The sequence below is a fragment of the Gouania willdenowi genome, chromosome 4, assembly GCF_900634775.1.
Source record: "Gouania willdenowi chromosome 4, fGouWil2.1, whole genome shotgun sequence".
Lineage (NCBI taxonomy): Eukaryota > Metazoa > Chordata > Actinopteri > Blenniiformes > Gobiesocidae > Gouania > Gouania willdenowi.
Window position 1 is genome coordinate 20,791,625 of NC_041047.1, and position 24,723 is coordinate 20,816,347.

At 41.2% G+C, this 24,723-nt stretch overlaps 1 protein-coding gene and 1 long non-coding RNA gene across 5 annotated transcripts in view; one reads left to right on the forward strand and one right to left on the reverse strand.

The window, feature by feature from the left end:
* The window catches only part of tle2a (TLE family member 2, transcriptional corepressor a), a 50,433-nt gene that overhangs the window by 1,059 nt on the left and 24,651 nt on the right, over window positions 1-24,723 (reverse strand). The window contains exons 3-18 of one of the 4 annotated variants that reach the window (XM_028443984.1): window positions 17,136-17,199; window positions 15,498-15,542; window positions 13,544-13,606; window positions 13,177-13,281; window positions 12,507-12,720; window positions 12,139-12,155; window positions 10,765-10,857; window positions 9,582-9,626; window positions 8,214-8,378; window positions 7,677-7,803; window positions 5,646-5,833; window positions 4,899-4,978; window positions 3,614-3,863; window positions 3,087-3,334; window positions 846-993; window positions 120-270 (exon numbers count right to left, since the gene is read on the reverse strand). In XM_028443984.1, coding sequence (XP_028299785.1) covers window positions 120-270; window positions 846-993; window positions 3,087-3,334; window positions 3,614-3,863; window positions 4,899-4,978; window positions 5,646-5,833; window positions 7,677-7,803; window positions 8,214-8,378; window positions 9,582-9,626; window positions 10,765-10,857; window positions 12,139-12,155; window positions 12,507-12,720; window positions 13,177-13,281; window positions 13,544-13,606; window positions 15,498-15,542; window positions 17,136-17,199 — 2,003 coding nt within the window. The remainder of the gene's footprint in view (window positions 1-119; window positions 271-845; window positions 994-3,086; window positions 3,335-3,613; window positions 3,864-4,898; window positions 4,979-5,645; window positions 5,834-7,676; window positions 7,804-8,213; window positions 8,379-9,581; window positions 9,627-10,764; window positions 10,858-12,138; window positions 12,156-12,506; window positions 12,721-13,176; window positions 13,282-13,543; window positions 13,607-15,497; window positions 15,543-17,135; window positions 17,200-24,723) is intronic. The other 3 variants (XM_028443987.1, XM_028443985.1, XM_028443986.1) reach the window with 3 other exon arrangements.
* On the forward strand, window positions 11,033-21,123 carry LOC114461698 (uncharacterized). Its single transcript, XR_003673860.1, has 3 exons — window positions 11,033-11,243; window positions 12,077-12,241; window positions 20,757-21,123. It is a non-coding gene; the product is annotated as an uncharacterized LOC114461698 (long non-coding RNA).

The following is a 24,723-nucleotide window of genomic DNA, read 5'->3' on the forward strand; positions in this document are numbered from 1 at the left end:
GCCCTGCTTTTGTTCACAGCATCAGAGTAGAAACAAACAATAATAGAGCCAGATTTGATGTTCTTCCATCTTCACTATGATGTAACCAAACTATCAATGTGAATAGTGTGCGTGCGTACCGCAGTAGGCGAACTTGAGCGAGAGGACGCAGCTCTCGTGAAGGTGCAGCTGGTACTTGTCAGGCTTGGAGACGTGCAGCACTTCTACATTACTGCTCTCCATCCCCACAGCCAGCCACTCGCCTGTCGGGCAGTAACCCAGAGAGAAGATCTGCAGAGGGAAGAGACACAGGCGGGCAGGGGAGCTCATCAGTCAAAACCTGGGAGGGGGAGACACTAACCATGTGTGTGGGGAGCTCCTTTCCTATCCACTAACCCCGTGACATCATCCACGGGGTTAAGGAAAGGTGTTAGGAGACTTCCTAAATGAGTTAGGTAAAGGCAATCACGCTGATAATAGGGTTTACATATCATAAGATATGGGTGTTTGATTTTTAAAAGTTGTTCAAGGCATATTATTGTATTGGTAACTTACATAACCCGCATCCTTTTTCAGTCTTTGGGAGTTTCTGTAAATGCTCGGATGAGCGGGTCCTTTTAAATGTTGTTGCCGCAAGGAATTGTAGGAAAGCATTCTCTGGTCTCCTTTGGTAAATGATGTATCATTGTTTCCTAGGCTAAAGGAGGTTATAAAGGAAGCATTGGGCCTCCTTTCCTTAGCTTTTAGAGAATTGGAACGCTCCTTATCATGGCCACCACTTAAACACTTCCGGGGGTTAAGGGAAGTGGATAGGAAAGGAGAAAGGAGGGACTATTTGAACGCACCCTGTGTGCGTGCCTGCGTACCTGTGAGGTGAAGTCGTGCTGCTGCAGCTGGCGTCCCTCTCTGAGGTCCCAGCAGCGGACTGTGTTGTCCAGCCCTCCGGTCCACAGCTTGGTGCCGTCGTTGGAGATGTCGATGCAGCTCGCTCCGTCTGTGTGACCCTGGAACTGCCTACAGAGGAAACACACACACACACACACACACACACATCACCAGGGGTGTTCACTTCCACTATGACACAGATATCATATCCTTTAGTATTGGCCGATACCAGATCATCCATACTTTTATTACTTGGTATGTAGTGTGGAATGTTAGGAAAAGCTTGATCAAATGATATAATGATATTACTCAAACACAACAATAATCAGAAACAGTAGGTATGGCCAAAAACTGACCCATTTATTATTAGACAACGAGTTACATGAATTTTAACCTTGAACATAAGAATATTCTACAATTGATAAACAAAAATAATCAAATAAAAAAAATGTGTTTGTTTTTCTTTTTTTTAAAGAGAAAAACAACAACATGAGTATATTCTACAATTGAATAGAATAATTTAAAATTACAAAATCCCTGAAAAATAACCTCAATAAAAACAAATAATGTACCGGAGTGCTTTTATCTGAGATTTTAGATGCAGGCTGATATATATATACTACCATATATATATATCCAATATTCAATATCAAGATCGGGATATCCTTATTGATCTGTTTTAATGGAAACCACTTCAGTGTTGCTTCCTCCTCTAACTCTTTTCCACGTTTAGACCATTCAACATGTGGCATAAAGCAGCTGTTGATCTAATTAAGTGTTGATTTCTGGTCTATATGTGCACAAAGTGAAAACAATAGAAGGGTGATAATATTACATCAATCTAACATTGAAACACTGATGAGATATTATATATTTGTAGAATAAACATTATGTTACACTAAAGAGTGCAAACTCAAAGCAGGAAGTACAGTTTACACAGTCTAAAATCAGTTCTATACTTCTTAAAGGGGTGGTATTACACATCCCTTTAGCCTCATTCAGAGGGTCAAAGTTGAAAAAGTTCTGTTTCCTTCCTCCCTTGTTATTCCACATTTTGTAAAACGTCAGCTCCAAATGGGAGTCACATTTTTGTCGCCAAAAAACTCCTCCTTCTGACAATCCTGGCTCCTCCTACCCTTATAAGAATGTGAGCTCCTCCCTCTCTAACTACCCACAGCTAATACAAACACTGCAATTTAATACAGAATATACATTATACGTTATTGTCATATATGTAAAGCTACATACACAAAATGTGTTCTCTGCATTTAACCCCTCCCTGAGGAGCAGTGGGCAGCCACGGAGTAGCGTCAGGGAGCAGTCACAATCAGTTCCATTATTAGTATGCATCATATCGCCTCGTATCGCCTTTGAGATGATCTGACTTGTTTGTGACACAATGCGACACAGCAGTTGGACAAAACAAATGATTATCACCTTAAAGGCACTATTCCAGTAGTTAATAGAGATGAGGAGAAAAAGAAAGTGACTTAGCAGCTTAACACTTCAGTGAGTGTTTAAAACAGCGGAATGACTCTGCTGCTGCTGCTGTGATAAACACAGTCTGAAGCGCTGAGACGGACTCACAATCACAATAGCCGCTTAAATAGCCATGTGTTTTACTGTAATGTGCAGTTTTTTGGCTGAAAACAACAACAGTGTGTGGATAGCAAAAGAAAATCGCTTTGGTGATCACTGATCTGCCTCCCAAGAGTGAGGCATGAAGTCTGCATCATTAGACACGCCTACTCATGAATATGCATGAAGGCCCCAAAGCAGCCTGTTTATATAAGCATCATGGGGTTCTTAGAACTTGGAACAAATGGAGATGGGTGAAAAATAGCATAATACTGGACCTTTAAAACTAACTCTTCATTAACTCACTCTTAATTAACAACAAATCCTTTAAAAAAAAAAAAAAACAAACATTCAATGCGGCTCCTGCTATAATCACACACTTTGTTCTCTGAGCTGCCTGCTTTGAATAAGATTCAAACCATCATCCCTTTGTTTGAATTCAACCATCGATTACGACCAAACTCTTTCCATTAATATAGATATCAGGGCGAACAAAACTTGTGAATGTAAACGACTACCATTAAAGTTTTAATTTTCGATCAAAGTGACACCACAGGGTCACGAGAGAATCAAAGGAAGAAGAATGGAGGCTTGTTATCCAAGTTTTAAACTAAGTTTCTTATTTCCCCCCTCCTTCCTCTCACCTGACCAGCGTCTGGTTATGAAGGTCCCAGACCACGATGTTGCCATCACTGCAGCAGGAGAAACACACTTTGTTATCAGGCGAGATGGCCAGAGCGTAGCAGGCGGGAGCAGACGACGTCAGCTCTGCCTTGATGCGAGGAGTGGGCGTGGCCAAATCCCATATGGAAAGGGTGCTGGCCTCCCCGCCGACGATCAGCGTCCGGCCGTCTGAGAGCAGCTTGCAGGAGCGGATGTAGTTATCTCGGTTCTGATTGGACAGTGAACAGAGAGATGATAAATACATTTGTTTGGCCGTGTTACAGCACGGTGCAGACACAGTGATGACAGCATTAAGTCTGCTCCTTCAGCATCATCGCCGCAATAAATAAAGACGCCGGAGGCTTGAGTACAACAACATTAAAGTGATTCATCACCTAAAGTGCCGTTTGATCAGAGGAAAACAACAGCAATGCTCCAGTAATAAAACAACCTTATTGGACAGAAGATGGACTTTAAATATCCATCCACACAAATTCATCAGCCTCACCAGACAGTCCAGCTGAGCCATGGGACTCTTGCTTCCTGGCTGGCTGATGTCCCACACTTTGACGCAGCCTTTGCCTCCCGTGTAGACGTGACGTGTGGAGGTGCTGATGGTGACGGCACACACCACCTCTCCGTGACTCAGGCTGTGGATTTGACGGGCGTGGCGGGGGATCCCTGGGCCGAGGAGGGCGTCGGGGGGAAACGGAACAGGCTGCATCTGTCCGTCTGCGCTCACGTGGAAGGAGTAGGCACTGAGGGACGACAGGAGATAAATAACGGCTCCAATGGAAACACCAGTTTTCACCAAAGTCCTTCATATTTGTATGTTGCAAAGTGAAATAAGTGCTGATAAGTACACGATGATTGGTTAAGCTTTCATTAATGAACTTCCTCACCTATTAAACAGTGTGTGTTATACTGTATATATTAGGAAGGTAAGGATACAGTATATAATTAAATCGGCCAAAAATAAAGGCAAAAAAGGGGGATTAAAATCGATGCAGCACAGTTTGTGCATCAATACTCTGGTTTAGACATTATGGTGTCTGGTTCTGACAAACACACCCACACCTTAAGAACACACACCTTATTTTTTAACTATATTTACCATTTGAAAACTTTTCTCATATTTTTATTTGATATGTTCTCAAAATATATATGTGTATATTTACCTTTGCATGGTGATAAATTGAGAAAGTGCGAATTATTTTGGTTTATGAGTTCAAACAATTTGTAAGAAGGTTAGAGGAAGAAAATATATAATTAAAAAAAAATCTTGAAAATTTAAATAATAGAATAAGAATCTGTATTTTGACTAATCTGTTTTTCCCCCGAATATACATATATAACAATATAACAGTGCAGCCAATTAGCGTAAAGCAAACCTGCTGAAACTTTTGAAAGACTTTTTGTATTTCACCCTAACAAATGATGAATAAACACTTCATTATCTGCTGACTAAAGTTCAGCAAAGACATCCAGCTTCCCTGAAACATCATTCAATTAACCACTCCAATCAAACACCGACCTTCAGATGTAGCGAGAAAACACCTCCAATTAGTAGTAAAGTCAAGACAAACAGTGAGTGCTGTTCTTTGATGTTTTTGCCACAAACACATGCATTAGAAACGGTGGTTAACATTGAGTTCCTTTATGATTTTTTTTTTTTCACGTATATAATTTGTTTTTGATTACTTTTGTTGTTAGAATATAAAGCTGAGCATATTTGGAGCGCAGCTGTTTTGTGGACATGAGGAGATTTTTGGACGGGCAGAGGGAAAACTCACGGCTTTCCAGACGCGGCTGACTGCAGACTGGCAGGCAGCCCAGGTACCCTCATGTGTGGGTGAGGGGACTCGTAGCCCACCTGCAAGAGACGGAAATACCTTCAAGAAAAGGACAAGGCTTTGGAACGAAGAGCTGGAAAGAATACAGATGAGCTCAGACTGAACAATGGTCCAGATTTAAAGTTTGAAAAAAGAATAACGGAGAGTTATCACAAGTCAAAGCCACTGTTCTGCTTGTGTGGTGTTGAAAAGTCGATTTAAAGTAAAAAGAAGGACCTAAAGCTGTTGTTCAAAAATGTTGTTGTGCATTTCTTGCACAATGACAAATAAAAAAGATTCTGGTTAAAATTATGTAAAAACAAATTTACTCTTGCTTTGATTTGAAAGGAATATGCTTTCTGATCAATTATAAAAACACAATTGTGATCATTTTCTCGCAAATCTAAAATTAACTTAGAGTAACCTACTAGGGTAACTGCTGGACTAAATATAATAAGTTAGATAAAATTCTATCAGAAATGCAATATCTGAGAAATTACTTTCCTCACAGAGTCAGAAGTAAAGTTAACTTTTCAAGGATCTAAACTCAGATTTAGAGATGACAGTACAGCTATTCTCCCAACCCCCGTCGCTCCCTTTTTCTATAAATAGAGCCAAAGCGTGTCCCTGGGCTGGGTTTCTATGCTGAGCTATTGCACATGACAGTGACACTGCAAAGACAAATTATGTGCAGAGCTCAGAGCTCACCACGGGGGAACGTCCGTATCCAGCGGCTGCTGCCGCCGCTGCAGCCGCTCCGTTCATCTGTGGGGAGACCAAGTGGAGGCCGGCACCGTAGCTCGCAGCCAGGTCCCCGTTCACCCCTGGAGGGGGGAGCCCAAAGGCCCCTGGGGGGTAGGCACCCTGCACCGCCAAGGGGTTCCTCAGGCCCAGAGCTGCAGGAAAGGAAAGGAGACATCTGTGATTAGATTCACTGGTCAACACTGTAGGGCCGTCATTACCGAGCTTTCTATTAAATCTAAACGCACATGTTAATATAGAGCAGGGGTGTCAAACTCATTTTAGTTCAGGGGCCAAATACAGAGCAGGTTGATCTCAACTGGGCCACAGATTATAAGCGGGAAAACAAGTAATTTCAATATTACTGTTCCCTGGTTTCACTTCTACGTACATATAAACTACAAAATGTGTAAAAAAAAAAAAAAAAAAAAAAAAAAAAAAAAAACAAGAATATCGAAGCAATAAGTGACAGATATCAGTCTCAACATGACTTTCATTTTAAATCTACTAGATTTTGTGACCAATATCTATTTAATGAAAGGCAATATTATGTCATAATCTCAGGAAAATTTAAGGATTTTGTACGAATTTTGATTTTTTTTCAACAGTTGAACATTAAAAATGACTGCAATCATGCAATATTAGCACCAGGAAAACTGTTAGCCCCTGCAAATTCATGTTTTGTCTGTCATTTTTACTTTCTCCTACGGGCCGAATCGGATGCTCTAAAGGGCCAGATTTGACACCGGGCCATGAGTTTGACACACGTTAATAAAGAGGCTCCATCAGTGTGAGACAGAGCAACAACCACAGCACTGGTGCACTACTGACCCCTGCTGGACTACCTGCACTCAGACAGCTTCATTTCTTCTGTCTGTGTGCCTGCCTTTGTGTGTGCGTGCGTTTGTGTGTGTGTGAGTGAGTGGTATAGTCAGAGATACACTGCAAAAGATGGAGGCTCATTATGAGGCCACTCACAGTCACAGGCCATCACCTCTCCTAATCTCTCCATTTAAAATGTGAACTACTTTTCTTTTCTTTTTTGTGTGTGTGGTCACAGCTGCTTATTAGGAGCAGATGGTGGTCGGTGGAGTTGCTGACTGCTGATGTAGCACTTCATGTTAATAAACAAATACAGGAAAATAAAATGAAAATAAATAAATATATGATAAAAAACAGTTTGTCCTCATTGTGTCCAAAACTTTGAGGGACAAATGTGTAACCCCCGATTTCCACTGGATGCGGCTCCGCTGCGTTATGTCACTGCCGCGCCACCGGAGTTGATAGGTTTATGTGCTCATTTCCACCAGGTCCGTTGCAGTGCGTGTCTTCTTCTTCCCAGCTCCAACAGTCTATCGGTGCCTTACGCCAGATATACGCAGGGCTTCTACTTCTGGCGGACACCAGAGCAAGACGCATCAATCAGCACAGAGCACAATAAGCTAAACAGGAAGTTAAGCACGTACTCCGCAAAAAAAATATTTGGTTCCTTTTCAAAATAAAACACTTCAGATTATATTTCAAGTAACTACATCACCAATGATTTAGTTCATGTTTTACTGGTGCAGTTTTATCTCTTCTCTGTTGACTGCTGCTAAAAAATGTGGCTGACAAATCCAGAGATTCCAACCTTCTTGTTCTCCTTCGTTAGGAACACTGACCTATTTATATGTTTATTGTTGCGTTTATCACACATACTTTTAACGGCATTCTCGCATGATTAAATAAATATCGTGAGAACTCTGTCTCGTGACGGCACAGTCGTCTAACCGGAGTGCACCGTGGCGCACTCAAAATGCAACCAGTGGGGATTACCGGAGAGCAGGGATTAACCGGAAAAACCGGTAGCGTGGCGCACCAGCGACGTATCCAGTGGAAACCCCCAGTAAGATTGTATTTTTGTATTCTTGTCCAACATGGCAACAAAACTCAGGATTTTCCAATTCATCAAAGCAGACTTAAACAATAATCAGACTCCTAGCTGTAGCAGACTCTTACCGAGGGGGTCGACTCCAGACTTGCCTGGGATGGGTCTGAACTGTGGAGGGCCACTTGGTCCTGGGGTGTTGGACTCCTGAGACATGGGGGTCCCTGGTTTCATGCCTGGAGTGCTGGACTTCTCTCTCTACAAGAGAAAAGAGTCAAAAGTCACAAAGAAAAGAACCCTGAGGTCAATCTAGAAAAGCTTTTCAATTGAACATTTCAGAGATGAACATCTTTGACAGACAGGACAAATGACAGGACGAGTAAAGAACGGGACAGGAGTAAGGGAGGACAGAGAGACAGGATGAGCAATGTGGGCCGTCAGTGGACTGATTGGTGTTGGGGGGGTAGACCTCTACAAACATTCAGGGTGAAACTCATGACCTTGAATCAAACAACCAGTGGAAAGAAGTGACTGCACTAAAAACCACATATGCTCTCTGCTCCAGGGATTACTTTTATTATACAAGAATGTAATCATTTAAAAAAAACAACATCAACATCTTTAGGTTTAGTTGATTAAAATCAGGTCATTATGAGCGGCTCGTCTACCTCTTGCCTTGGCTCTTTGCCTCGGGAGGGCGACGTGGCGCTGCTGGATGAGGCCAGGGAGGTGGGGCTGGCCTGTGGGGGGCCTTCCTTCCTGGTGGGGGGTATTTTATCTAACCCGTTCTCCCTGGACGAGTAGGACTGCACACTGTGTGGTGACGATGGGTCCTAATTTAAAAAAGAACATCAGGATTTGATCACAGCATGTGCCAGTGAAACTATTAAACTCTTTCATAATGACCATTCATTTCCTAAATGTATTAAATAAATGTTGATTTTGTGGAGGATGGGGAAAGTTACAATTACGTCTTCAATTAGCCATGCTTAAATACAACTCAATTACAATTACAGGGGCCGCCATTTCTTTCAATTACGATTAAAATTATAATTATTCCCATGAAAGTCAATTACAATTACTTTCTCAATTACTATTGTTCAGTTCCAAATTATCACAATTGCTGAGCCTTTAATAAATAATCCCATAAAACAACCTTCCTCTTGTGCTAGCTTTCTGTTAGCATCTCTTATGATAACGGGTCAGCTTTGTCTTAAATCAGCTGTAAAATACACAAAAAGTATTATCGATCATCTAATTTGTTTTTTATCTCTTGGTTACCGTGTTAGGCTTCCTTATCCATGAAAAAATTGATACTAATATTTTTGTGTGGGTGTCAGCCTTTTTTCTGTCAGTGCACTCCTAGATTTATATATATTTTTTTAAATAGTAAATTGATCCTGAAGAGAACTGACAGACAGTGGTAAAACTTAATCTGAAACTTTAATAATTATTAACTACGTGTGTGTACAGAATAAATTGTAAATTAAAGTTTTTATAGAATTTCCATGCCAATTACAAATACAAAGTCATTTATCTGAAGTCAGTTACAATTCTATTATGATTAAAACCGCAGCAGATTTTTCCAATTGCAATTCAAAATATAATTAAATCATAAATGTTATTAACCATCAATTTCGCAATTACAATTATAATTGACCCCGACCCTGGTTACATCATATTTTAATTGAATACAGAACAGAAGAAGAGCAAACGTACACAAACGTCTCTCGACATGACCGTCCTATCCATAACATCACACAAATGTAAATAAAAAGCTTGAAGCTTTGCTAAACAATCAGTGTTTATCAACCACAAGTCGTTCCCTTTACCATGTGTGCTTTGAATAACAGTAAAGTGATCTATATACTTATAGTGGGAATCTATAAACACAAGCAGGCAGAGAAGAAGCAGGACGAGGGGAAGTTATTGTTGTTATTGTTACGGTGATGGTCCACAGGGCTTGTGCTACATGATGTATGCAGATAAAGGCGGTCAAGTGAGGCAAACGGAGAGCAGCCGACATTTCTACTCACCTCATCTACAACCAAATTATCATCACTCTTATCTGCATCGCTGCCCTATCGCAAGGAAGGAGAGGGAGAGAGAGAGAGAGAGAGAGAGAGAGATGAGCGACTCCTGTTCTGCTTATGAATGTAGTTACATAGAGAAACACACATCAAAAGCAACACATTGACAAACTGGACACGGTCGTTCTGCTAAATCCATATTTGACAAGAAATGTTTTTTTTTAATCCTTGGTGTAATATTTAAATATAATCTCAAAAATAAATGTAAAGTCAATAAATTCATAATTTCCTATTAAAAACAACCTTTAAAAAAAATCAAAAGGTAGAGGGGTTGTCTTCTGATCGAGAGGTTGGGGGTTTGATCCCAGTCTATGCGTCCTTGGGCAAGACACTGAACCCTTGCCTGGCACTGCAGCTCAGTCCCATTGATGTGTGAATGGGTGAATGAGTTGATACTGTAAAGCGCTTTGGGACTACTTCAGTATAGGCATAAAAGTGCTATAAAATAAAGTCCATTTACCATGTAGGCTTTTTGCTGATATTCGACATGCTGATAAAACCCAACCCAATTCAGGTCACATTAAACGTATACATCTCCATGGATACATCTTACTGGATGTATTTAACATAAAACATCATTGTCTGTGCAAAATAAGAAAACTAATTCATCTTCAGTAACAAAAAAAGTGTCATATTTATCTTTATTTTTTGTCTCCAAAAAAGCACATGACTTTATTTCATAATGTGTGTGGAAAAATAATGCCTTCTCTACAAGTATTTCCCCTAATAAAGTTTTACCTACTACACTTCCTTAGGCTGGTGTTGGATTAGTTTGAATGTTTTTGCAAGAACAAAAATGCATATTTGTCAAGAAAAGATTGCACTACATGTACTGTCAAAAAAATGCATACATTGCAAAAAAATCTAAACATGAATACATTAAATTAAAATTCTCAGTGGAAAATCTAATACCAATGTCAACCGATATTACATTTTATGGCAAATATAATAGGTGGGCTAATAGTATATGGAACCTTTAAAAAATAAAAAAATAAATAAATACAGTAAGAAATCTGGGGTCCTAGGGGTATACAGGGCAGCCATCATTGTTCTTGTCTAAAATTCAGAGTTCCCCAAAACTATCCTGCAGATACTGAAACATTAAAGAGTGTTATTAAAGCGTCCTCACATAATCTGTCATGAACTCCTTCTCATCAGCTTTCCTCTTCTTGCCGTTGCTGAGGTAGTCGGGGCGACCCTTGTCCCCATTGGACAGAGAGCTCTGAGGTGGGAGAGATTGGTATAAGAAAAAGGACGTGTAGATGAGGTGGTGCAAAGGGGGCAAAAAGAACAGGAGGAGATGAAAGCGGGGACGGATGGAGGAGTGGAGAAAAGGGGGCGTGAGAGGGCTGTGAAGTAGGAAGAGGGTGATAATGAGCGGAGAGCGACTGCATAAATCATGTGCGGCTCATAAGCTGCAGAGATGAATGTGAAAGACTATCAGGCTGCATCGATTGGCGCGCCCAGAGGAGGGACACGCAATCATTCAACTCTTTTTTTTTTTTTTTTTTTTAAAACAGCGAAGAAATACAACACTGAGCTTTACACTTTACAAGGAAAAGCTTTTGGTTTTCTACACCTGTTCCTCTATCAGGGATTGTGCTCATGGTGAGTAAATGACACATTTAAAGCATTACAAACATTGTATTTTAACATTGCTTCATTAACAGCCCCCAGTATGAAGGTAATGACAGTTTAAATATCAGTAACTAGGACTGGGCAATATATCGAGTTTTATATTTTGGCGATATAGAAAATTACAATATCACCTATATCGATATATATGTATATTTTTATTTTCTAGAGCTTATTTGGTTTCAAAATACTTGTTTAAGGAGATGCTGTTTTTGCTACTCCTCAGAACAGCATGAAAAGCACCGTTAGGTTACTGAGTGTGTCCTAACTCAGATCTACCAAATAACTCACTCACAAGTGCTGTCCCTTAGAGGAGAAAAAGTCAAAAGTGGCAAATATTGTGTGACTGTTTGTTAATAAATGTGCCTGTGTGCCATTTTGCATTAGTAAATTTAACCCTAACCCTGGTTAGACTGTATTTGAAATAAAATTATTGAGATTTCTATCGTATATATCGCCATTTTGAGAAAAAATATTGAGAAATTAGTTTTGGTCCATATCACCCAGCCCTAGTAGTGACATGGTTTTAATGTAATAGATCCATGATATAGAAGTGAGAAAAATGATAATCATATTTATTCTCTGTGAGTCTTGTGCAGATAACAGAACTACCAATAAAACTGACTGACTTTGCTTGGTATTTTCCTGAGCAGTACGATTGAAGTATGATAGGATAGAAAGATGTACAGTAGTAAATTGGAAGCAATCTTTATAAAGACAATGATGATAATTCATAAAAGGCCCTTTAGTGCATTGGCAGGCTTTATGAAGCACCTACTCTTATTAATCACTGTATTTGTCTACAGTGCCAAGATGTGTGAGCATAGGGTGGATGGATGTGACTGTGCTGTAGTCATTTGTTACTCACTGGTCCTGCTTCACGGTCTGATCGTTGGAGGCGTCAGAAGCATCCAGGTACCCAACGGCAGCACCAAACCATCGACACACAGGCAGATAAACACAACACCAAGGTGAGACTATGTGCCAACATTTCATATCCCACGGCAGTGGATGACTCGGAGAACAAACATTCCTGAGTGTCCTGCCAAAACATGACTAATCATTCCCGCCAAGCTCTGGTGTTTACTCCAACGACAGATGCTTTCACCTTTACGCAATCCCACTATTGTTTTAGTAACATACTTTAATGTTCTGAAGAGATTAGGTGTTTTTACTTTTTTGCCGGGATAATTAAAAACTGATTTAAAAAAGGTGACTTTTAGAGCATTTCTCTACCTCGATGGTGCTCGGCGGCGGCAGCAGCTGCAGCTACAGCCTCCAGGTGCGCTCTCTCATCCTTGGCTGCCAGCTGGGCTCCCAAAGCTCCGGACAGAGCCAAGAGGCCCGACCCTCCACCTAGTGCCAGGCCGGGGTGTGGCAGTCCTGATGGGTGTGGGCCAATTGGTAAACCCTGGGCATGCTGGGAGAGGTGCTGGGCCTGGAGCTGCTGCTGTACAGAGGAACACAAACACACAGAAAGCAGAGACGGAGGAAAAAAGAGAGAGATTTGGGTGACTTACAAGCAGTGAAGAGCATGGATTCAAAGGAAGATCAAGACGGAGGAAAAGAAGGGAACTAATTGCTGCGATGTGCACGAGAGAAAATATGCTCCGGTCAAGACTTTGCCTGTTTGCAAAGATGGCCTTGTGGTAAAACCAAAGGAATGGGAGTAAAAGTAATGGATAAACTTCTTTTCAAATTGCCAATTATTTTTTAAGTCTATTTAAATAATCAAAACATGCCCTCGGGGCTTTTTATTTCAAATTAAAATTAGATTTTTTTTTTTGGCTGCTTCAGCCAATCAAAAATAAATAAATATTTGCCTCAGATTTTGGCAGATAGCCACTCATTTTAGGATGAGAAAAGAATGGAAGGAAAATAAAATATGGGAGTATAAGGTACACACGCTATGAGGCAGAGGGGGGAGCCCACGTACCCCTATCGAAGCATTTAGCTCCCCCATGGTCACCTGTTTGGCGCGTTCCATGGCCTGGACCACCTGTTGTTGATGCTGCAGGACAAATGAAAATATTAGTAAAAGCAGGAAGATACAGAAACACAATAGCTGTTAGAGTGCATTGGAAAGAATCTTGGAAAGTGTGAAAAAGAAATATATCTTAACAGTTTCATAATGCTAGACTGGAGTGTATAAGATGTGCAAATGTTGGGAGAGCGTGGGAAATTAATAAATAATAAGTATGCTTTAAAGCCATGTCCAGCTTCATCTGTCAGTGTGTGCATGTGTGTGTGCATGTATGTGTGTCCTTTCTCACCTCCTGAGACAGGAAGGGGATGAGCTGAGCACAGATCACATTCAGCCGCTTGGCAATCTCTGTCTGAAAATGGGGGGAAAAAAAAGATACTGTCACTTTGATGAAAACACACACACACACAAGCGCGCACACACATACACACACACAGTGGCCTGCTTCTCACAGGGCGAGTGTGGTAAATATTTCAGCTGCTTACATCTGGTCCATGCAAATGGAAACTCTGCCAGAGACTTTGGCTAAAATATTCATGGGCAGCATCTGCTCCAGCCACACACAGCCCACACAGATTGTGTGTTGAATTTTCCATGCTTGAGTGTGCTTCTGTGTGCGTTTTCCTGCTGGGGGTCAGTGATTCTTGCTGTGAGTGTGTGTTTGTCTTGATCTGTTTTAGTCAACAGCCAACAGCAAACTCTTCCTCCTCCTCCACCACTCCCTCATCATCATCATCCTCCTCCTCCTCCTCCTCCTCCTCCTTGGATCCAACTCCATTTATTGCATTTTCCATCCATCTCTCCGTCATATCACACATGAACACAGTAATCAGTGATGCAAGTGCTGCCAAGTAACACATACACAGACGCACAAGTAGTGTAGTGCATGCACACTCTCACACACACAAACAAGTATTAGTACGGGCCCAACAAGGCCGTCAGGGCCGGTAATGATATGCATGTGGAGATCATGACAACATCATTACGGCTGCAGGCTGTTTGTCTTGTTGACAGCTCGGCTCTGGTGTGTATCTGTGTGTGCTGAGGTAACACAGAGTGGGCTCGGGTGTGCAAAAGCGCATGTGTGTCCATCCCTGCACACTCCTTCACCCCTTTTTTCCTCTTAAGTGATTTATTGATGCCGGACTGAACTTGCACCTCCCTCCTACCCCTCATCTCTCCAACATATCTCCCTCCCTCTTTCCACCCTCCATTTTCTGTCAGCCAGAAAGCCCCTTCTACTCCTTCACACCCGCCCTTCTTTCTCCCCCCACCCCATCCGCTGACTCACCCCCCACCCCAAGGGAGACACAATGATTTCTTGTTAGAGAACTCCTACTACTAAATGACATCTTCAAGAGAGTGAGAGAAAGGGAGCGAGGGAGAGAACATAGGCAATTTAGAGCTCGAGGAGGTGGGGGATGAAATGTGTGCGGGGAGAAAAGAAAAGAGGAGGATGAAGAGCGAAAGAGAAAAAGGGCAGATTGGGTTGAGGAAATGACAGGCAATGAATGAAGGATGTGGGAGGGAGAAGAAATGAAGAAAGGAAACAGGGAGGGCGAGGGAGGAAAATCAAGATTGGGATGTGGTGGTGGTGGGTGGGTGGCGAAGTGGGGGGGGGGGCAGGAGCAACAGCACGTCGAAGCAAAGCGATGGAGATAGTGAAATGAACGATAGAGAGAGGAGAAAGATAAAGTGTAGTCGGCAAGAAGGCAATGACCTGATTTAAAGTGAAACTCAGCAGGGTCTGAGTGTCCGTGAGGAGACAGAGGTGAGAGGAGGGTCCACACACACACGCGCACGCACACACGCACACACAGAGGAAGAAAAGAGAAATCAATAGAAAGGAGGACACAGGGCTGGAGAATAAGAAAAGATAAAAGATAAAAGCTATATATGGCAACAATTGAAGGGAATAGGACAGTGGGATTGAGAGGGATGGATAGAAGCATGGTGGGATGGAAGGAGAAAGTAACAGACAGGGACTTATGGAGGCCCAGAGGAAAAGGGCAGAGTATTGTCACCCGAAATGAATTTGGTTTGTGGATCCTATTAACTCCCCCACAGTATAACGCAGCACGATAAGTCCATCAGAGAGGATAGACTTAACAGTAACAGAGAGGCACGAGAGAAAGAAAAGAAAGGACAGTAAAAGATGTAGACACTTCTTCACAGAGCTGACTGGGGGCTAAAGAACGCTGCGACTGATGATTGTGCAAAACGTAGACCTGGAGCTGACTCACCTGTTTGTGCATTTCAATGTTAAGGCCGTAGGACATCTCGTAATACTGAAACAAAGAAAACCAAGAGGCAGCGAGACTTATGGCATCTTATATTGAAAGAAACACAGAAAACACAGACATATACAGTACATAGTATTTTGTATGCATGCGTTACTAATAAACAACTGCATTTAAGGTTTAGATGTCTGTATGAAATCAACAAAAGGAAATCATGCAGGAATAAACCAGTTTAACTGTGAATGTATTCTGCAGTGGGTGTGGAGAAGTGCTGCAAATAGAATAAGAGAAGCCATGGGAGCTTTAGGCATGCTGGCATTGGGGCAGGAATGTGGGTTTTTGGCAGTACAGAGGACGGGTGTCAGCAGAGGTCATGGCTGTTATCGGTGCTAGGCTCCTTTTAGATGCTGCACAATGATTCACACGTTGATTGACACCGCATGTTTTTCTGCTATACTAAATACAAATAATCTCTGTAGTACTATGTTGGAAATGTTTGTGATAAAATCAAAATAAGTAATAAACATGATGAAACAGTTTTGATTTGATGCCACAAATTGTGTACAAAATTTTGGATGCATTTATGTATAAGAATAACCTTTAGGACTGCATCCTAACAATTGAAATAAACACAAATGTCTGCTTAAGGCATGTGTGTGCATGTTTCTCTTTCTGTGTGTGTTTGCCTGTGAGCCTCCATAAAAGACGTCTTTCCTGGCAGCTCTGCTTGGCAGTCAGCTTGCCAAGTTTCGCCTGTTGCTTAGCAACCTCCAAACTCCTCCAAATCATCAGCCAGCAGAGGGGACCCTACCTACACTCCATGCCAACTACCCTCCTCCTCCCCCTTTCATCCTCCCCTACAAGCCTAAGCTCTGGGCCAAGATTGCCACATAGCTCTTTGTGGCACAGCAGGTACTGGGGCAGCTGACACTGTCAGCTGGGGTTGTTTATGGCTCTGATCACAGGTAAATCAAGGCTGGGGTATTGCTGTAATAAATCAAACAAAAAAAGGGGGGGAAGAAATGTGTTGACCATGTACTCATCATAACTAGATCAACTGTCAAACGGCACAATGGTAGAGACAGTGGCGCTTCCAGGTCAGTTTCACTGCAGTGGCCAAGACGGGCCAGAGAGTGAGTGTGGGATGTCACCGACCACAATCACATTTTCTGGCTTGGCGCGGTGGAGGGATGATGTGTTACATTATGGATACAGTAAAGGGGGGGAAAAACCCTCCAAAACTTGAGGTTGTTGTTTTTTTCCCCTTCTTCTTATAATGAAGTTATAAAAACATCTGATCAATTGTGCACAGACGCAGTTACATTAGTTTAATACTAACCAGCCCAAACTGTGCCACAACAGTTGGTTTTTAATAGATTCAATATTCATCCTGCGCAGAAAACCAGACAGCCCACGGTTGGCCCTAGAACCACTTTTTTTTCCGAGCTGAAACTGTTGACTTCTTTGTTGTGTGTGCATGTGTGGTCTTGTGTGTGTTGTTTGGCAGCTGTTCACAGATGAAAGGGATTCGGGGGGAATTAGCACAGCACTCACTGTGAGCGAATGTGGAACTGCGTGGTATATGCATGAGTGTGACTTTGTAGGAGTGTGTGTGTATGTGTGTGTGTGTGTATCTCTCACCATAACATAGTGTCTCTGGATCTCAGTCTTCTCTGTAGCCAGTTTCTCACACTCTAGCTTCAAACTGCAAAGGAGAGGGAAAACATTTAATCAGACACTTTTAATTTGTATTATAGCACAAATAAAAATACACCGTGCATTTAGCAACATGCCAACAGATTACTTTCAGCTTCGTCCTACCCCTCTGGCAGGATGAGCCTCTTTTTTAGTCACTCAGTGGGAAAGAAGGAGCAAGGTGTCTGGGGTGCTGACAGCCCATTATCACCCAAGAGCAGAGCAGAAATAGACAAAGTCACGCTTGGGGCTTGAAATCCAGTACAGAATGCAGACAGTCACATCCAAGTAATCTCTCTACCTTTCTTTGTATTCCACCGGACATTTTTCCAAACATCCACATGCTTTGAGTTAGTGTCAACTTCCTCCAGCTTTTATTTAACTTTAAGAGCGTCAAATTAACCAGTTTCAGATCAAATAAGTTCAGCCTTTTGCCTGCATTGAATTGAAGAGAAACAACATCTGTCTTGCTGCTTTGCCAAAATCAGACTGTCTGCCACAATGGTAACTTTGCCAGAATCTACTGTTAAGGTCATTGAAATTTTACTTGGGGTTTGGGTAAGGACTGGGAGACTGGCAACATGACACATCTGACCATGACCAATCGTTGTTTGCGACACATGTGCCAGCAGAAAGGCAGGGCAAGCTTTAAGACATGACATCATACGTCTGAAAGGAGGAAAAAAGCAGCACAAGAAATCACACAATGCTCAAATTCATAACTAGAGGCAAACACCTCACTTCACCACAGTGTTGTCCTGTGTTAAGTGGACGTCACAGTCTACCAACTCGTTACTTAGCAGATCCACCCACAAACTACAAAGCAAAGGTTTCACAATATTGTTCTCCCTCTGTCTGTGGTGAAAGGTCAAATAGAAATTGGGAAAAACAGGAACAAAATCTTTAGGATGGAGTAAAACTTTAACAACTGGCTTCATTAGAAATGTTTAACACATGGTTGACAAATGTAGAGATTAAAAACATGATCCCAGGGTTCTCACCACAAATTTTTCACAGCGTAGGGGGATCACGTGGTGTGCGAGCGAGCATCACAATTGTTGTGGTGGGATCCGGTGGCATCTCTCTCCCCATTTATAACTCTCTGAGGGCCAAATTTAGTGAAGTAAAGCTAAAAAACGTTTTTAAATCTTTGTAACTTCCTTACTTTAAGACCAAAAGTTATTTGTTGAATTGGTAAAGGGCCATGGTGAAAGGAGTTAGAGATTTACTCATGTTTGGTATAGGTCCTGACGAGTAAATACTGTATAGACAAGAAATAGCATTTTATTCAAAAGACTGATTCGAAGACGCGCTTTTTAAATTTATATGAGGTATTATATGGGACCTGCAGTAATATTGTGACTGTTATGGGCACAACGGTAGCATTAAAAAACAAAAAAAACAACAGAAAAGCCTCCTGCGCTGGTTGAAACACACCGTAGAGAATCAAAATAACAACGTTAGGGGCCCCAATGCTCAACAGTGCTGGCGAGAGCCTTGGATCCCTGCATTTGTTGCATTCATACAGTAAAGAAAATGTATGCCTGTTATGTTTACCCTGGTACTTTTTTAAAATTGTGATGTGTCTCAACCAGACTGCAGGTGTAAATGAATGAATGAATAATTGAATAAATGAATATAAGGTGGAATGATATGCGTTGACCTATAGGCCTGTTACACCAACTTGAATGAGTTTGCAGGCCGTAGATTGATTGAATGAGGAGTAGATGGTGTGTGTATGTGTGTGTGATTAGGTGTAGGAAAATTAGAATATGATTAATACCGCAACATTACCCCCAGCCGCAACAGGTAATAACATTCCCATCCACCCCCTTTTCTCCAGCTCTGCGCGCACACGCACACACCCATAATTGACTCATTTATCATCGACAGCCAGTTGAGGCTGAAAGGAAGAGGTAGGTGAGGGAGGGAGGAGTGAGAGAAGAAGGTGTTGGTGGTAATGAAGGAGAGGAGGAAGAAAGAAGGGTTGGTGAGCTGCCACCACTAACCCACTTTAAAGTTTGATTGCACTGGAATAGCATGTGCAGCGTACATGGCTGAGCTGAGCATTGGCCTGTGTGTGTATATAGGAGTGTGTTTATCAAGACATACGCTGACCTTCAAAATCAAATGTGATGGATGTACAGGCAGAAGATATGGTTTGGTCATTTGGTTTTGGAGTGGAAAGTATTCTGGACAATAACCTTACAGCGAAAGACAGAAATATGGTTGTTGGTCCCTAATTTAAAATTTAAGTATAGGGTGCTGCTTTAAGTTTTCTTAGACGTTCGGGTTAATTTAAAACAACTAATGTTAAAAGTTACTTTCCTACATGGCTTGAATACAATACATGCCTAAGAATAAGTGGCTGTGAAAACTTCCAATGTCACGTTTGCCATCTCGACTCATCAGATTCTGTTTAGGTGAACGAGTTACTAAAGCTTGCCAAAATAAGTGTCACACTGCGTGAAATAGTCCTGCTGTTCTCGGCACAATGCTCCGATCCAGATGTTGCACAACGGCTATACAAGGTTGCACCGCACACCTACACGCACGCACACACAGCGAAGTGTGCAGATGGACCATTACTTGTGCTTATAAGAAAGACCCCAAGGTTGCACTCAGAAAGCAATAACCATTCCCCACAAAATGGACTTCAAGGATTGGAATTAGTGTGGAAGTGTGTTGCCATTATGTGACTGTAGGAGCATGAAAAGAGCTGGTGAGGGGAAAGAAAATGAGGGGGAGCCAGGAGGAGGTATTTCATGTCGAAATGATTGCCTGTAATAATTAGTCTTTGGCTCAGCACCATTTACTGCGAGGGAGGGGGAGAAGGTTCAGAGGACGGATAAAGACACACAGCAATACGAGGAGAAAACAAGATTCACTGGGAGCTGTGTAAATGTGTGTGTGAGCATGCGCGCGCACACATGCACGTGCCCGTGTGCCATGGTGGGCTCAGTTCCTCCAATCTTTCCCTGGCAGGGACACGAGATAAGTAGATCAGCTGAATGCGCTACAAATCTACAGCCTGCCAGTCTTCAGACAGCTCAGTCACTGCCACACACACACACACAACTATTTGTGCAAACCAACTCACAATTTGCACACCTCCAGCCTCCATAGCCCCTGAGTAGACATGCAGATACAACATGTACACAAGCGGCCACACATTTGGTGTGTACACACACACACACACATGCACGCAGACTTGCTAAATAAACAGTGGAACACACAGCTCCCTAATGAGGGCCTGTAGACAGGGACGCATCTAATTTTGCACTTTGAAAATAAAAATGTGCAGCCGGCACATTTCTCCAAACAGGCATATTGTTAAAAAAAGAGAAGAGAAAAAAAGTCAGCGCTCCACTTCCCCCCGTTTATTTTTCAGAACAAAAGATTTCACTTCCCAATTCACTCATTGATTGCTTTGTTTTGTTCATCTTTTCTCTCTATTTTCGTTTCTAATTTGTAAATCACACAGTTTCTTTTTGGTAGTTTGAGTGAAATATGTTCACTGAGAAAAAAAATCATCCAAAGTAATAAAGTTTTTCTTTTCAATGACAGGTCTGCAGAGATAAATCACTTTCAACAGATGAAGCCAATTTTCCTTGGACAGCAACAGATAACAGGAGAGAGTAAAACACATCAGCTGAAGTCGAACCAGTTCTGTCATGTCTGCTGCACACATTCAAGAGAAGAAAGCATCTGGTGGACAAGATTTCTATAGATTCAACTTAAAAATATGAATTAATAAGGCATACAGATGCAGAATAAGCTGGGGGTATTTCTTTAACACTGTATTTAAATGTGTTTTACATGAACAACACATTGATAAAGCATGCAAAAGGATATACATACAAGCATGATTTATATCAACGGGCAAAAGGAATTAGCTAAATATGGATATTTAAAATGTTAGACAAATACAATACATTTCTATCCCCAATAATAACGATACAGTATGTCCAAATGTGTGTGGGCACCCCAATTATTTCATAAAGATGGCAATGAAACGCGCATTCCAGATCTGATCCAGATGAAACTCGGTGGGAGGAACCAATATGACATATGACAATATGAGTATATTAGTCATATACAAATCTTGATGTGAAATTTTGAAATTTTGCCAATGATTGGACACTGATCTGGAATCAAGATATTGATCTTCCACTGCGTAAGGTCTATCTTTGGTTAAAATTTTGTGAAAGTCCATTAAGTAATTAGGCAGGCAACCAAACAAATAAAGAAACATTCAAAAATATTATCTCCTTGGCAAAGGTAATTAGTAGTACTCACTCTAGAACTGTTTGGAATACCAAGGAGAAACAAATAGCTAATGCTAATTTTTTATTACTGGTCAAAATGCTAATTTCTCCCACTGTATACATTAAGTTAGCATTCCTGCTGGCAAACAATAAAAAAAAAAGTTGTTCACAATCCCAGCTGTCGTCACATCTTTATATCAAATGATTAAATACATACAACTGAATGGTGCTTCAGAGGGAACATCAGAAACACACTTGCAGGAGTGAACACACACACACACACACACAGTGCACTAGTATTGTGCCTGTACAGTGTCAAGACCATTTAGCCTTCCAGCCTCCAGGTATGTGACCGTTCACTTTACATCTCATTAACAATTGATCAAACTTTCCCTTCTGCTTGGTTGCAAAAACCTTCAGCCTTCCTATTTGGTCCACACGCACACGCACACACACGCTCACCAGAGACCCACCCAACTTGCCAGTGTACTCTTTCATCATCTCTCAAGGGCGAGTACAAGAGCAAACACACATATACACACCTACACACACTAATGCTGGGATCTTGTCACACAACAGCAGGCCAACTGCAACCCTCTCCACTGCAAGACTTACTGTGAAAGTGCCTGTGAAACACACACACACACACGCACACACGCACACACACACACACCTGTGTCTGCACGCCTACAGCTTTAAAATGGGGGAGAGGTGTTATAAAAAACAACCAACAAAATAATAAGCTATAAATAAAATATATATTTTTCTCTTTCCAACCTAAAGGAAATGCTTTAGTCATTTGCTGAGTGTCAGTTAGTTACAGTTACAGGCTTTACGGAGAGGATACCGGACTGGTCAAGCCAATTATATCAGCTCATATACAACCTTCATCAAGTTTCATGTGCTGTAAAAACATTCATGTTAGAACAACACATCTGCTAAAGTGATTGTATTACTTTAACTCCACACAGGCTCACAGGCTTGCTGACGAGGCAGCTGAGGTTGTGTAAAAACCTCCAATCCCAACTCCAGCACTCGTCTAGAGCCACAATCCACCATGCCTACTTTCTCATTGCAAAAAGAAGCATGTTTGTACGGCTTCTGCAGCGTTGCATGATGTCACATTCATTATATTTAGGTACATAATGGAACAGAGGGACAACCTAAACATGCTGGATGTAAATAAAGCTATAATGAAAGATGTAAGCTGTGAATCATGGTGCCAGTAGTCGTAACGAAGTCCATTTTGGAGGCATTTATTTGTTGTGTCTCCTGAACAGTGATAGACAGTGTTTGTCCCTAGCCTCCATTGTCCTGTTGTGCAAACATCTGTCCTTGCTTTCGACACCATGTCCACCAATCATTCCTAGTTACAAACATTAACCCCATTAAATGTAAGCTAAACTATGTCATACTTCACGTGTTTTACGACAACGGAACTGAACATAAGGATGAACCATCCTTTCATAAACTGTCCAACGGCATGCAAATAGGAATCAAACTGGGAACTGCTTATCTGTGCGTCCACTGCAGCTTCTCCATTTTCTATGGGCCATTTGTTTTTGTAGAACCCTTTGCTTTAAAAAGAAGTCCCTAATCAACAAAATATTCCTAAATATTAGACCTGCATGCATGGGAACACCTGTGGTCCATTTGGCCCACATTCCAAAGAGTAGAAAAACTACAATCATTGTGTAAATGTTAATTAAACTTTTTCAGTATTCAGTGATAAACAAGACACGGTTAACTGGTTATACAGTGTAATGTGCATAATGCACAGTGTATGTGAAGCACAGTGGTGTAGTGGTTAGCACTTCTGCCTCAAAGCAAGAAGGATCTGGGTTGAGCTGGGGGACTGGGAACCTCTACAGTATGTGGAGTTTGCATGTTCTCCTCATGTTTGTGTAGGTTTTCTCTACATTGCTTCTCACAGTGTAAGAACATGTTATGTTCCCTTTCTGAAGTTGAATGAACATCTGGCAAAATGTTGACATGTTTACTTATTTTCATTTTTGTTCACTCCATTATATATTTGCACTATATTTGTGTATCTTAACACTATATCTAGGCCATGTTGTGAGCTCATGGAGCACCCTTTAAACAGCTAAACATGCATGCATATTAGTAGGGCTGGGTGAGTTTGCCCGTATAAAAACATTTTAAAGACAAAGTTGAGTTTCGATTCTCAATTTTTTTTCAATGCACTTAAAAATGACTGCAGACGTCACATATATTGTCAAAAGTGCAACTTTATTGCTGTGATTGTCCTCAAGAGTTAAAATGCATAGAATAATCCCAAAATAAAGAAAGTAAATGAGGCTTTATCATTTAACAATTTCAGGCTTCAACCCAGGTTTAAGCAAAAGTGCAACAGCAACTTCACAGTAGCTTAAATTTTCTGATTAAGAAATCAGATAACCACATATTTTATAACATAACATTACAATTAAAAAAAATAATTAACGGAATGCAAAAAAGTCAGAAAAAACTGTGGTGGGGGAAAAAAAAAAATCTTTTAAATTTAAATGTATTTTTTTTTTTTTTTTAATTAAAATTATTTTCTTTATTTTTGAAACTTGAATTTGCAAATAAAAATCGTTTTTATTTACAAATTCAATAAATCGATTAAATTGATTTTTTCCCTAGCCCTACATACTAGTGGAAGTAAGCTATATCTTTTAGCGTCAACTGCCCTCAAAAATTCAGCAGAAGCTTGGCTGCCAATCTGTGCACAACATCTGTAAACATTCATATATACAAGGCATGGTGGGTGAAACTACATGCCCAATCAAAGAATTGTAATGACAAGGATAAAGCTGGGTTTAAACCACCAAAAATCCAGCTGCGGCTGGTTGACATTTTTTTTTTGTATGGCATTTTCTTACCAAAATATATGTAAAAAGATGAATTTGATATTTTTATAAAATAAAATTGAATGATAACTATCAAACACTCAAGTCACAGCAAAGCATAAAGTTACTCCTGATTAGTAGTATCTGGGCAGAGATGGGTGGAGGGCTCTTCAGTAATGGTGCTCATTGGAAAGCCTTATTGTACAGGCCCCTTCCACCTCACATGGACAGCCACACACACACACACACACACACACACACACGGGCTAGATGATGACATGCTCAAACAAACTAATGCACCACTTAAAATGCAAGTGTGTGTTCAACCAAGTACAACCTGTGTGTTCATTTGAGAAAATTACAGTTCTGAGAGCTCTGTCAGCAGCCCCTCCAGTCTCTTTTTAGCCTGCTGAT